The sequence below is a fragment of the Acanthopagrus latus genome, chromosome 23 (genome assembly GCF_904848185.1).
Source record: "Acanthopagrus latus isolate v.2019 chromosome 23, fAcaLat1.1, whole genome shotgun sequence".
Classification (NCBI taxonomy): Eukaryota; Metazoa; Chordata; class Actinopteri; order Spariformes; family Sparidae; genus Acanthopagrus; species Acanthopagrus latus.
In genome coordinates this window covers 4,128,199-4,142,701 of record NC_051061.1, presented here as the reverse complement: position 1 = coordinate 4,142,701, position 14,503 = coordinate 4,128,199, and the positions used below count along the sequence as shown (strand labels likewise).

General features: G+C 39.4%; 1 protein-coding gene across 6 annotated transcripts in view; it reads right to left on the bottom strand.

Annotated features, from left to right (window-relative positions):
• The window catches only part of caskin1 (CASK interacting protein 1), a 102,760-nt gene that overhangs the window by 23,960 nt on the left and 64,297 nt on the right, over window positions 1–14,503 (bottom strand). For 4 of the 6 annotated variants that reach the window (XM_037089166.1, XM_037089167.1, XM_037089169.1 and 1 more), the window contains exons 5-11: window positions 11,863–11,958; window positions 11,595–11,725; window positions 9,030–9,138; window positions 6,811–6,919; window positions 6,017–6,111; window positions 5,237–5,354; window positions 1,579–1,824 (exon numbers count right to left, since the gene is read on the bottom strand). In XM_037089166.1, the coding sequence (XP_036945061.1) occupies window positions 1,579–1,824; window positions 5,237–5,354; window positions 6,017–6,111; window positions 6,811–6,919; window positions 9,030–9,138; window positions 11,595–11,725; window positions 11,863–11,958 (904 nt within the window). The remainder of the gene's footprint in view (window positions 1–1,578; window positions 1,825–5,236; window positions 5,355–6,016; window positions 6,112–6,810; window positions 6,920–9,029; window positions 9,139–11,594; window positions 11,726–11,862; window positions 11,959–14,503) is intronic. The other 2 variants (XM_037089171.1, XM_037089172.1) reach the window with 1 other exon arrangement.

Below are 14,503 nucleotides of genomic sequence, written 5' to 3'. Positions count from 1 at the left end.
CAAAATAATGACAGTTTTGTTGAGAATCAATGTTTTTTTTTTTTGTTTTTTTTTACTGGTTTATTATATATTACGCTTAAATTAAATTAAAGCTTAAAGTATTCCCACCCTTCATCACCACCACACACGCTAGCACACGCACACACACTGAGGGTATAAGTGCAAGGCAGGTAAAAGTGGTGTTAAAATGATCAGACATGATACTCAGGATGAGGACAGGACAGAAAAACACAGTTGGACACACAGGCTGGTCGGGAGAGAGGTTTTTTTTGTTTTTTTTTTGATGATGTCTGTGTGTTCAAGAAAACTGGCAGGGTTGTCTTAGTGCTCGGGACAGTAATATACAGGGGAAGAGGAAAGAACAAAGAGGGAAATAAAACCTGAAGGATCAAAAATAAGAACTACAGAAAACAAGGAGGTGAGACATTTAACTGAAACACAAATAACTCAGGTGAACGCAGCTGGAAAATGGAGAGCAGTCCTCCCACCTGACATCTAGTCTTTCCTTACTAGCAACGTAATGCATGACAAACACATCCTAAAAAACCCTGCACTGCTGCAGTAGCATTAGCGCTTCTTCAACTATTAGATCACTGACAGAAATGCCTAAGCAGTGACCAGACCCACATGAGAGGGGTTTTTGCAGTTGACTTTGGCACTACAGAGCCTCACTGGTTAGCTGATTAATACGACACTGGTGGTAACATAAGTTAGTGAAATGAAGCAACTGACACGATCAGTCAGAAAAAGCCCAAATTATAGTTCAGCCTAATTATAAACTGTAAAGCAGACAATCTGACTCCGGACGCCGCCACTAACAAATGAAACTACTTCATAGGAATGAGACCGAATATAAATACACTGAATGTCAACTGCATTAAAAAGCAGAGCATATACAGTAACAAGACTGAGGTTTGATCATATGAAAATCTTAAGGATTACAATTGTAAAAGCCCATTTACACTCAGCCACTTAATCATGACCAGATGTTGTAGCTACTAGATATATAAAAATCCCAGCTGCATTTGGAAGGTATCGCTCAAATGAGAAGTGTAAATGGGGCCTTTTAAAACAAACATTTATTCAAAGTGACCTTTGAGTGGGGCATATTTTGGTCTTATGTTGTTAAACTGCTTTTCCTTCATATTTGAAGTGACCATATTTTTCTATTTTTTTTAAAAAATCTTTTATTTTATTGATCTTTGCATTTGGCGCTGGACTCCTGTCCAGATACTCTCAGTAATGGAGATGACAACAGTAAAAACAGAAAGAAAAAAAAAGAATAAAAAGAGAAAAAAAAAGTTTTACAGTATGAGCAACACAATTACATAAAATTACACAAATAATGACCCATAACAGAAAACTTCAATGGATGCCTTCTTAGAACATTTCAATCACTAATTGGAATCTTATATGACCAAACAGAAATAGTTTTTATACTGGCGATTTTAATAAACCAGAGGAAAGCATCTTTTGAAGCTTTAGTAATAATAATAATAATAATAATAATAATAATAATAATAATAATAATAATAATAATAATAATAATAATAATAATAATGAAAAGGGGGCGTGTACCTGGGGCAGTGGGTGTGTCTCCCTGTGGGGTTGTCACGGGCGACTTGTTATAGCCAAAGGAAGTGAAAAGTGGAAGCAGTGGCTGATGGGAATGTGGTGGAGGCGGAGGCGGTGGAGGCAGGATATGGATCTGATGGAACGTGGTATCGTTGCCGTTGACTACCGCGTTGGCAGGGGCAACCGTCGCCGGAGGAACCAGCGGTATCTTTTGAAACTGTTGAGTGCAAATGACTGTGCTGGCCAAACCTAGATAACACCCACCGTGACGACACACCGACACACACACAACCAGCCAACAGTGAGCCACCGCCACGTGACAAACAAACGACAAAACAGAGAATTACATGTAAGAAAAAGGGGGGAAAAAAGGAAATTAAAAACAAAGGCTGAAGTTACAAAATTAAAGAAGTCAAAGGTGGTGAAAAACATGGCTAATGTTAAAGGGACAAAGAGAGTGAAAGGACAAATAAATGTGGGATTGTTGAAATGAAATATACGGAGGGGTGAATATTAAACTGATGGGTGATGAAAGTGTAAATGGTCCCAGGGACTGATAATCATTAGCTTTGTATTGGCTGACGTTCTCTCTCAATTATATATGTCCAAACAAGCTTTTTGGCTAAGAACATAAATATTGCAATTTTATATGTCCGCTATTTGGACATGCCAGCATTGTGCCTTATCAAAATGGTATCTAAAAGTGTAACAAGTGGATGTTTCGCATTTGACAATGCTAAACTGGTCATAACATTATTTGTATAGCTGAGAACTACACACTATATTCTATTCTATCTCACAATAAATGGCACAACAGAAATCAATTCAATTCACTATCCAGGCCCGCCAACACAACCCAATGCAGAGTGAAACAGTTGAACTAGCTAGCTTCAGTGGTGTCCAGCTGATCTTTGTGACATCTGCCTTTTCTTAATTTACACTTGAAAAACCACAAAATATGTATAAAATGTGAACAATATGGAAAAATCCCCTTCCACTTTACATGCTGCTGTAGTTTTTCTCTGTGCTGTGCAGCAACATTCACTCGGATATGTGTCTGTAGTTGCAATAAGATATGACACTTTAAATTTCTACGTTGAACCTGCAAGCTAGCTTAGTCAATCACCTGCGACTCGCGGTGTATTCAACATTTATCCATCGCACCCTTTTGAACTTGGCATTGTACTTAGGCTGTCAGTGCTCTGCAAACTCTCCTGCTGCCACGGTAATGCTGACCTGAAAGCTGGCTAACGCTACTGCTGGCGCAACCATACTATCATCACTTGCCGCTCCTTGCTGCGCCCAGATGTTGTTTATCAACATACATAACATACATTTCTTTTTAGCATAGCCGCCATAGCACCTGGACAATTGGAAATTCACTTCATTTGGGTTCTACTAGCGATTTGTGACAAGTCTAACTGTTCCAACAGTTTATATAAAATCTATTAGCATCCAAGCTAAAGATGGCAACTGTGCAAACTTTGGAAATCAAACAAACCATCATAACATTCCAAATGCTTCACTACAAAATAGTTATCTAGCAATGAGGACCTAGCCTTGATAGCTAATGAACTGGATAACTGGTAACTATCATTACTATTCTGTGTCTGTACCATTTGTAGTGTATGTGCTCAAGTAAAGATAGCTGGTAAACTGTGATGAATACTGTAACGTTAAGGGCAATTTAATTAATTGTCAAGTGTAGGGAAGAACATTTTGTTAATATCTCTCTCTAGTTGATGTTCTAATTGGCCATTTATGTTTGAATATAAATTTATTGTAGCGTCCCTGTTAGAGGAAGAAGGCAGGGAACATGTAGAGTAGACTCACTGGGGAGGAATGGCGGGAAAAAAGAATAATTAAAAATTGATGATAGAACAGTTGAGTAAATGAAACCTCTTGATAAAACAGCTGCTGTAGCCCCTAGTATGATTGCTCCTGTGCCAGCTGAGTGGGGGTGCTCCAGCTGTTTTGTACTGTACCCACAGCTGCTCTATATAATTTACTGTTAAGACAGGTTCAACAGTGGTATTTTCCTTGACTTGGAGCAGTTCCCATTGTGGTAAGTGGGCTATACAATATATACAAGTGATCAAATAAGAGAATGACCACAAAATGGAACTACATGAGAGAGGGGGGATCATGAAAGACTGAGGTGAGTGAGTATTCTGTGATCATAGGGGATGGAGGCAGACAGTAATACAGAGACAGTTACACAGACTTGGATCAAGGAGACATAATACAACAGAGACAGACGGATGGACAAACAAAGATAACAGACCTACAGACAGACACCAATAGACAGCTAAAAACATCTGATCCTCTTTGTGACTGCGCAATGACACTTTGGGATGACGGGATGGATGTAGATGTACTCTGTAATCTATAGATCTCACTAGCAAGGTAAAATGCTCATCATGGTGATGTAAAATGTAGAAATGATGTTAAATGCGGGCAGTATTTGGGACATTGACATTAGCTGGTCAACTAGCCTGTTAAGTCATGAAAACACAGAGATGACGGAATAACAAAATTATAGCGGTACCTCCTGCTAATCTTTAACATGTAAGTTTACATGACAAGCAATTTAATGAATAATTCATTTTGTGAGCTTTTTGCTTTCTTGCCAAACATTTAGATGTAAAGAATGAAACCACCCTCACTTTTGTACAGTACATAATGCTACCAACAGCTGCCAGCTAGCTTTGCTTCATAATCACTGCACAAGCATGATAGCTGTTCTCATCTAACTCATCCATTCATTCCTTATTTAAATTCTACTCTAGTGTAGTTAAAATGTCATAGTTTACTCCATCATCTGACACATAGTGACATATAAATATAAAATATACTGTACACATTGTAGCCTGGGGGTTTCAATGCTTCAAGTGATTGACAGTTTATATTTGCAGACAATGTAATATGACTTGCTGACACAGAAGTTGTTACTAGTTTTTATACTACGCTAAGAAAACTGCCCTCTTGCATTAAGGCTTCACGTACGGTATGCACACAAGAGTGGTCTCAATCTTCTCATCTTGGCAAGGAAAAAGTAATTTTCAAAATACATATACAGTTCTATCAATCAACGTGTTATGCCAATCTCAACAAGTAGAACTCAAACAGGTTATCAGACAGATACATGTGGATGATTTTGGTGTCAAAATTCTCATTACTTAACAGGCAACAAAACTTTTAGTGCAGTTAAAAAATATGGTTGTGCAACTATAATGGTTCCCAAGCATTAAACTTGGATTACAGCAGTAATGCGGTGATGACAGCTGGCCTGAAGGGCTGACTCACAAAGGTCTTTTCTCCCACTGTGTGAGATGGAAGAGATGAAATTCTTTGACATGACTTTTATTCTACCCTATTCTTCCAGGGATAATGTAATAATGAGATGTTAAAGTTAAGTGCCTTCCTCCAGGGTTTATGAGAGAGGCAAAAACGTTATTCACTCACTTAGCTTCACCTCACGTCTTCGTCATCATCTTCTTTTTCTATCTCTCTTGAAGTTCTTCTTCTGTGTTAAATCCAAATGTGTGTAATAATAATCCCAGGACACCTGGCTGACACTTGACAGCAGCCAGCTTGGTCACGATTTTCATAGTAACTCCAACACACTCACAAACACACACACATTGGAGTGCACACACACCTGTGCGTTTGCTGATGACCTCGACCATAGTGGAGGGGAAGTAGCCCACCCGGTCGTTTCCTGTGCGGTTGTCATGGATACAGCCTTTCCAGCGTCCATCGGGGTGCTGCTCCAAAACCTGTCAGGTTTTACATGACCATTGATTAAAAAAAATAAAATAATAAAAGCATTATTATTAGCATAATTATTTCAGTACGGTGCATTTGTGTGACTTTTACACTCCAAACTGGGTCCACTGGTTTAATGATATTAAGAACCATTTTTGGATTTTTAAATGCTGAGAAGCTAAAACAGAATTTCAAAACTGCATTTGGAGCCCTCTAAAGTTCTCTGTGATAACAGCAGAGAAGACAAATTGTTCATTCAGACCCTGAGGGAGAAAGCACAGGCACCGCTTGGCTTCCTTATTAGTGTAATAAGTACCCAAAGGCTGCATAAATGCTCATTAATATTCATGAGTGTTGGGCAGACTGCAATGTAGCAAGTGAAGACATGTTTCTGTAAAACATATTCGTAGTAAATGAGAGATGCTTTAGCTACTCATTCTTGCATATTTATTAGTGATTCAAACAAATACGGAAGTATACTGACAAGACAAGTCTTGGGAGAGCACAAAACTTATTATGGTTTAATTTGAACAATATTTTTAGAAAATAAGAGATTAAACAACAACTAATAAACTAAAAGAAAATGTGGAAGCCACAGAAATCACTACAGTCAACAAGCAAAGTTTGGCTTTGGTTGTCTGTCCATAAAGACATCTTTTCTGTTGTGTGTTACCGTTATGACGTCTCCTGCTTTGATGTTGAGGCTGGTCAGGTCGTAGTTGTTGCAGTAATCCTTCAGAGCCCGAACCTGAAGGGCTGCTGATGCATCTGACAGACAGGGAGGCAGTAAATCATACTACACACTACAATAAATGTACATTGTTCAATAATTTCATTATCCTGTCTATGCTGTATGCAATATAATAGTTCCAGTTATGGAAAAATCTGTCTCTCTGCAAGAAAGCAGATGGATGGATTTCCTAAAACAATAAACTATTCCTTGAAGGTTCCATCCATCCATCCGTCCATCCATCCATCCATCCATCCATCCATCCATCCATCCATCCATTCATTGATTAAACCACCCATCCATTGAAGCATCCATCCATCCATCCATCCATCAATCCACTGATCCAAACATCCCCCCAAGCAATAATCCAACCGTCCATTCATTAAAGAAAACATCCATCCATTGTAGCATCTTTCCATTCATCCACCCATTGATCCATCCATCCATTGATCTGTCTATCCATATATCCATCGATTCATCCATCCATCCATTGATCCATGCTTTGATCTATTCATTGATCCAACCATCCATTAATTGATTAAACCATCTATCCAGTGAAGTATCCATCTGTTCATCCAACCATCCATCCATCTATCCATCCATCCATCCACTGATCCAAACATCCCTCCAATTCCTGTGTCCATTCATGTATCCATTAATTGATTCAACCATCCATCCATCCATCCATCCATCCATCCATCCACCCATTAATCTTTGCATGCATCCACCCATCCTACCCCTCAGCAGCTGTTTAATCTCTCTGCTGGCTTGTGTTGCAGTGAACTGGTAGACGATGTCCAGTGCAGTCTGACTGTAGGTGTTTCTCACGGTGGCATTGATGCCACTCTGTAGAAGAGGAAAAAAAACTGATTTTGGCACGACAAGTTTTTCTTTAATTGTCGTTTTCTTTCACGTGGACATAAAGCGAGACTTCTCAGAGTTTCTTGTGCCCTGTTATACAATGTAAGCTAGTCTTATTTTTCAACTGACACAGCCAAAAGCTAAAGGACAATATCACATTCAGATCTGTTGATTCAAATGTGGGCCGAAGAACAAAGATTAATTCAGAGCAGAGGCGCTTCAGGAAAAATATATTTCACAGCTGGGGGTCTAAATGACAAAATTAGTTTGTCATGCTTTTTATTAAAACAGTCATTAAAACATATTGCATTTGTTGTTTTCATAAACCCTGTAGCATTTTTAATATCGCAGGCACAAATATGTAATAACATTAGTTTTCATAACGGTGCCATGGATCTATCACATGGTGGTGTTTCGATTTTTCCCAACATGTATAGGCAGCAGGCCTCAGATTCCCACTGCACGTAAGACATTTAATATTTCCCACGGAGCCCTTTCTAAAAATATATTCATAATGAGAAGACTTGACACTGATCTGCTGTAAAAGTCTTGTTGATACAATAAGAGGAGTCAAAAAAGTAGTAACAGAGTAAAATCTTTCTCTGAAGACGTAAAGTCTTTTGACAGTCTTATTCTAACTTATATTCAAAGGTACACAGGGTCTTTCAATGACATATGTACTGTCGTCGAAAATAATTTAGTATGAGGATAGAGTATAAAGTTTTGTTTTTTTAAAATTGTATTTTATTATTTATTTTTAACATATTTTCATATCCTGACAATCTCTTTGCAGCAATTTATTTGGGATACTACCTGTACAATATGACAATAGAGAACCTTTATTCATAATATTTTATCGATCTCTTTTAAAATGTCTTACCAATATGAACAGATGAATGAACATACCCAGACAAATGTAGTCAGCCCTTTTTCTTTTTACAAAACATACTAGATAATTTTTCATGCAATGAGAGCCCCACTATGCAAAACTTGAACTGATGACTGATGACCTTATTTACAATTTCACCTGGCTAAAAGTACATCAGATAGATTTACTTAAAGTACCCATTAATCTGTAAAATGCTTACTATTAGAGGATTAATACTGATCAATGTAGAATTTTAGTGTGGCAGCTGGTTGACTTAGAGTGAGTTTTAACTACTTTTCCATACAGCGAGACAGTTAAGTCCAGTGGGCCTCCTCCAAAGAGCTACAAGTTGAATCTGGCAGATCGTGAAATTAAAAATGAGTCGACGACAAATACAAAAAAATAACATTCTTCTTATTTTTTGCGATGTATTGGAGACTTTATAGGCTTAAATTCAACAACAGGAGTATAAAGTACACAATTAAAGGAAAGCGGTCTAACTGCTGACGATTCAGAGGCATCTGTAATGACACAAACGACCCAGATTTGACACGGTTAGTGGGAACCATTAGTACATTTTTCATACAATTATCATATGATTTTAAAACTATGTTAATATGAAGGGCAACTAATGTCTAGAAAAAATATCTTGTCGAGTAAAGGGATTCCCTGATTCCCTTGGCAGATTTGAAGCATAATTAGCTATAAATCCTTGGGTAAAGCACTGGTACCTCAAAATTGTACCGAGGCATACTTAATTATTTTCTGCCACTGATGCATCTACAAACCCTTTGTGAGTGAAATGATAAATCAAAAATAACAGGGATAGTATCTTCCTTTTGCTGGCTAACCCTTGTAAACTGCAGGGATTCCTTAAGATCATTTTGGACTCAGGGTTGCATCTCTGAATCAGTCTTTGATATGGAAAACATCTTTCACAGTCCACCGGCGTGTCAGTCATCATAGAAAACAGTCAATACATATTGCTTTGACAAAAAGAGACATTTGTCTCATTGTAATGTTATGGAAATAGAGAATGCCTCCTCTTTTTATATCACCTTCCAAGTGTTACTGTCACAGCTATGATTTAACATCAGTGGAGACAGTTGTGAAAAGTGAGGTTTTGATGTTCACACAGTTTATGCTTGTAAAGTCAGAATGAGATTGTCATGTCCTTTAAGGAAACACAAGCAATTGTGGAAGGTTTTTCAGTAAAGTTCCACTTACCTCCAGCAGGAGTCTCACTGCCTCGGTCTTTCCACACAGGGCAGCTTCATGCAGGGCAGTGCCAGCTTTGGTCTGTCTGTTGATGTCGATGCCTGCCTGGATCAACAGTCTGGCAGCCGCGACGGAGGGAAGAAGGGAGGGAGAGTGAGCAAGGGAAGGAAGTTGGAAGTGTGGTAAGAGGTGATGGAGCAAGGAGGGAGTGAAAATCAGAGGAAAATCAGTGTGAGAAATTGCAAAGGGGAGAGAATCAAGAGGTGAGAGTGTGAGGAAGTGAAATTGCCAGAAGAAAAACAAATGAACAAATCCAATGACATGACCAAAATCAAACAATGTTTCAATCTGTTTAGCAACACTTTCTGACTTCTCTTCTATGTGATTATCAGCCCCAAGCCTGTTTGTTCCTTCTGAGGATAGAGATCGTTCATTATTACAGCTCAGTAACTTCTTAAAACAGCTGGGCAGTATTGTTTTGAGCAGATGTTATTCAAACAGGTATAAATAATGTATTTGTTGGGAGTTGTTTTCACTGTAGATTACCACAAATTTGATAAATTAGTGAGTACTTATTTGTAAGTTTCCATCCTGAAAAACATGCTCCTCTTCTGCAAAACTGATCTTGATGGGGACACTAATTAAATCATTGTTATTGCATTACAGACTGAGTCTAAAATTGATTACATTTCTTTTCGTGGCCATCAGCAAAAAACAATCACAAGAATAATCATCTTAGTAATGGCTTCTGGTCAACTTGTTAATTTTGAGCTACGATTGCAATCCTCCCATTGTCTAAAAACAGACAGAAAACTATGTAAACTGGAGCAACTGCAACTGCAACTGCTTACACATTGGACCATTGTTTCTAAATCACTTAAAGTCATAGAGCAGCTGTGGAAGCTAACTCTGTTAACTAAAGTCATACTGTATCACAGCAAAGTTTGCCAAAAGGAAAGTAAGGGACTCTATGAGTTTTAGAAAAAGGATACTAAACTTGGCATGCAATTGTTGACCGCAGTCAACATTAAACTCAAAGCACAGTCTCACAGAGCAGTAGACTCTTGTGGAATAAATCATTGTATTGGAATCTTTGGCTACCCAGGCCATTTACTGTTGTTGCTGGTCTTTTAATGGGATTTGTTGACATTAAAGCAGCTACAGCAAACTTTCTTTTTGTTGATCCTGGCTGCCCCTGTGGACAAAAGTGGTATGAGAACCACCATTTCGTGCCTTCACGATTTTTATCTGGCTAGCATGGGCATTTGTTAAAAAAAACAAACAGACAAAAACTAAAAACAGCTGTTTGCAGGGACGCATAGTGATGAGGTCATGTATCTATTTGTGGCTATGTACGATTAATAACTGTGGTATGATGTGGAGCTTCTTTCCTCAGGCAGTGATATCCCTCACTCAATTCATCGTCAGCACTCTAAATAGTTTTAATTTTATGACTGTGACAGGCTTTAAGAGTAGCTATCCTAACTACATGGAAATAGGGTTTGGGTTGTTTGCTTATGCAGGTCATATAGATACATCTGCATTAAACATAACCAGGTAACAGTTCCTTGTTGTAAATTTAAGTATGGAATATGATCAGCTTTAGTAAGAGTAAAAAATGTAAAAAAGCAGTCAAACACATTTAATTTTCCTCTGACTTCTGCTGAATAACAGAGCTTCTATGTGTTTATGTGAGCGTGCGTCTTCCACAGACCTTTGGCCATGCCCGATGAGCATCATTTATCCGTGGCACATATAAAGAGGACACTCTGATCTGTCAGCTATGGCTGGCTCTGTCCTCTCTCTCCCTCTTTACTTTTCTACCCCTCTCTCTTCCTGTCCTCTCCCTCTGAGTTGCATTCCTCTCCCATCTTTCAGTGTCTCTCTCCTTCCCTTTAGTCTCTCTGTCTTTGTCTGCTGGGACGAGTGCACTTGTGCACCAACAGACACACACACACACACACACACACCGCAGTGATTTACTTAAAAGTGGTTGAGAGTGATGAGAGGAAAAATAGAGTTTGGGATGTGTGTTTATTTGCCGTGGCACACCATTCTGCTGGGATCTTTCATCCCAGAGCTATGTGCCGAACGCTGACGTCACCGCGGCAATAAAAGTCACTTTGCCAAGATGCTCTTTCACTAAAACATAAACAAAACTTAGACTCACATCCCGGTGGAGATTAGAATATAATGATTTGACATTTAGCATGACAGAGCGCCATGCAGATCTGCCGCATGTTTAGTCTCCTAAATGTATTTGGGAGGAGTGATGAATCAACTCTCACTGTATGACAACACATTTGTTCCGTTATTCCTTCAGTTAATTGGATCATATTGTTCCCCTGTTGTGTTATACATCTATTTTCGCAGCAAGCTCAGGAGGAAATTCAAACCCACTGATTCATTAAAAGTGGTGTGTGCATGTGTGTGTTGGAGTGAAAGAGAGAGAGAGAGAGAGATGAACCTCCAGATGGATGGGGATGAGAAAGCTTGTGTGTGTGTGTGTGTGTGTGTGTGTGTGTGTGTGTGTGTGTGTGTGTGTGTGTGTGTGTGTGTGTGTGTTGCGTGTACCTGATGATGTCTATGTGTCCGTTCTTGGCAGCCAGGTGGAGAGGAGACGTCCCGTTGGGGTCCGTGGTGTCTCCTTTTTTGGGCTCCAGCAGAGCAGCACACATGTTACTGGACAACAACAACTGGACCACCTACACACACACACATACACACACACACACACACACACACACAGCACAAGCAACACATTTGATGATTTCTGTCGACTGCCTTCAGCTGCCGCATCTTTTTTTTTTTTTAATTAAAGAATAAAACTGTAGGTTCTCACCCCAACTCTGCCGAACTCACAGGCCAGGTCCAGAGGGGTTTTCCCTGCGTTATCCACAATACACGGGTTGGACTGGTGCTGCAGCAGCATCTCCGACTGGAGACAGGAAACACACACACGGGCAAACACACACCGAGACAAAAAAAAATCCATGAATCGTTATTGAGGCAGGGCACACTCTGGAGAGGTTGGCAGCTTCTTTATCACAAGACTAACACATAAAGAGAAACAACCACTAACGCACACTCACAGTTACCGTTAACCCCTCCTCCATGCATTAATTGTCCAATCATAGCTCAGCACCTGCTTCAGAGTTGTGACATCAAATTTGCACTAGCCCCCGTTTTACTAGCTTCTGTGAGTCAATGCAATCTCTCATTCATAATGTCGTTGTGAAAATATGAATGTCAATGTGTTCCTGGAGTTACATTCCATATTCTCAGCGTCCACTGCAGCAGTAACTAGAGAAACAGAAACCTAATTAACAATGATTCATTTAACACATTTTCTTTGTGAGCAAAGATAAAAATGTCAGATATGCAGCAGTCCTCCCAAAGCTCTGGGAGCACATTTCAACTGTAAAATTGGTGGCGTTACCCTTTAACAAACTATATTCGTTTCTGGGGTTACAGGTTATGTTAAAAAAAGTATGATTCATTGAGTTGTGTTTCCTTAGTGTGTGGAAGCAGATCCTAGATGCCATCAGAGTGTGGGCTAATGTTCTTTATTGGATTTGGAGGAGTTTACGTTCCCCCAGCTCCCCCAAAGTTATCTGAGATAGTGTTATGTTTGCATATCAGTTAGCCCCATGAATGCATTATAGACCTGGATACAAGGGCGCAGCCCAGCTTGCTTCCAATTCTGCCCAGGGGCCACTGCAGAAAAAAGTTCCTGTGCAGGCTGAAAAGCATTTTCCCTTTAGAGCACCACCATTATAAAAGAGACATCTGTAAAACTGTTCACACGACACCCCGGACTGCAAAATATTAAGACTCTCTCTGTTATGGTTTTGTCTATTTTTGTAAAATGACTCTTTTGCTGGGACATGTAGCTTTAACCTTGGGATTTTAGCACAATAGCCTGACAGTAAAGTCTTTTAAAGAGATTCAAATCACCCGTCAAGCTAATGGAGCTAATGATAACTTACTTAGCTCGCTAGCCACACCTGATCAAATCTGCTAGCACCAGAAAACTATCCACTAAGAGCTGCTCTGTCTGCTTTGGCAACCTCAAGGACCTCTATTTTCAAAAATCGTACAGGATTGTGAGTGGTATCACAGGTAAACTACATAAGTGCTGTGTGAGAATGAAAAACTTGTGGCACACTGTGGCGAGTAGGCTTACTAATGGGGATGGGGCATATTAAACACCTAACCTGCTTTTCCTTGGACTGGTGCAATGAGAAAAAAAACATTAAATGGATAAAACCACATAATTATGCAACACCAAATTGTATAACACAGACAAACTCACACACACACACACACCACACAAAACACACACGCTTGCTCAGAAAACATGTCATATTGTGTTAAAAATCAAAAAGCACTCCAGATGTCCTCAGAAGGGCTGAGCAGACAGACACATGAGTAGGGGACACATGTAGATCTTTCAACATCTTTTTACAATAAATCCCAAATATACAAATACAATGATATCTAAGCTTGTCGTCACTGCCAATGTGTATCTTTGCTTAACAAAATATCTCAGTGTGGTAATGAGTCAGAGAGGGATGGCAGCCTGCTGTTTACTTAGAGAGGTTGAGTGTATATCTATTACAAAAAGCTGAGTCTCGCCAGTGTTTGTCCCCAGATGAGTTTAGGCGACCTATCCCTGTAAAGCAGCTTGCTCCTGTAAGATGACCTTAGAGAGAAGCTTGGTTTGAGTGCTAAAAGACTTAGAGGGATAAATTCCCCCCACCAGAGGAATTAGTTCATTGTGCTTTCGGTTTCCTAATGCAACTACAGAGAATAAGCTAAACTATATTCCCCCGTCTCAGATAAGAGCACTGTCTCTCCGTCCTTGTTTTTAAAGCAAACGTCTCTCAAATCTTTTCTGTGCCTCTTCCTCTGGTCTTGCTGGATGTTAAATGATTAATTTTTTAATCTGCGGTCTGTTTCACTGTTTGTAATTTTTTTATTCATTTGCCCTTGCACACTGGGAGCAGCTGTGGATTAAAGCTTCGGCCCCCAGTTTGTTACTCCGTATAAATCTTGGTTGTTTAATCAAATAGAAGCAGTGGTTCTTCAGTTTCCGAGTCTGTGAATGCTGAGCGCTGCTCTCCTCTAGGGTATGTTAGCTGCTGTGGTGAGTCTGCTGTATTTCATTGTTGTTGCCTTGGCAAGCCTGCAGCAGCACTGCAGTATTTCTTCGCTGGAAAAGCCACTGAGACAATTGTTTTAACCTGTTTCATTTTGTATCACTAAGAAGTCGCTTTTTGTTTCATTTTGTTAATCACAAAAGAAATGGCTACTACATATATGGCAGTGACCTTTGCACTCCAACATGTTGCTTGTCATGTGTTGTTGATGCAGGATTTTTTTTTTTTTTTAACAGATGTAACAGAAATGATAAATGTTAGAGTAAATCTAAAGGTAGCCTGATTCCAGATCTATGAATACCACATCTCTCATTTGAGACT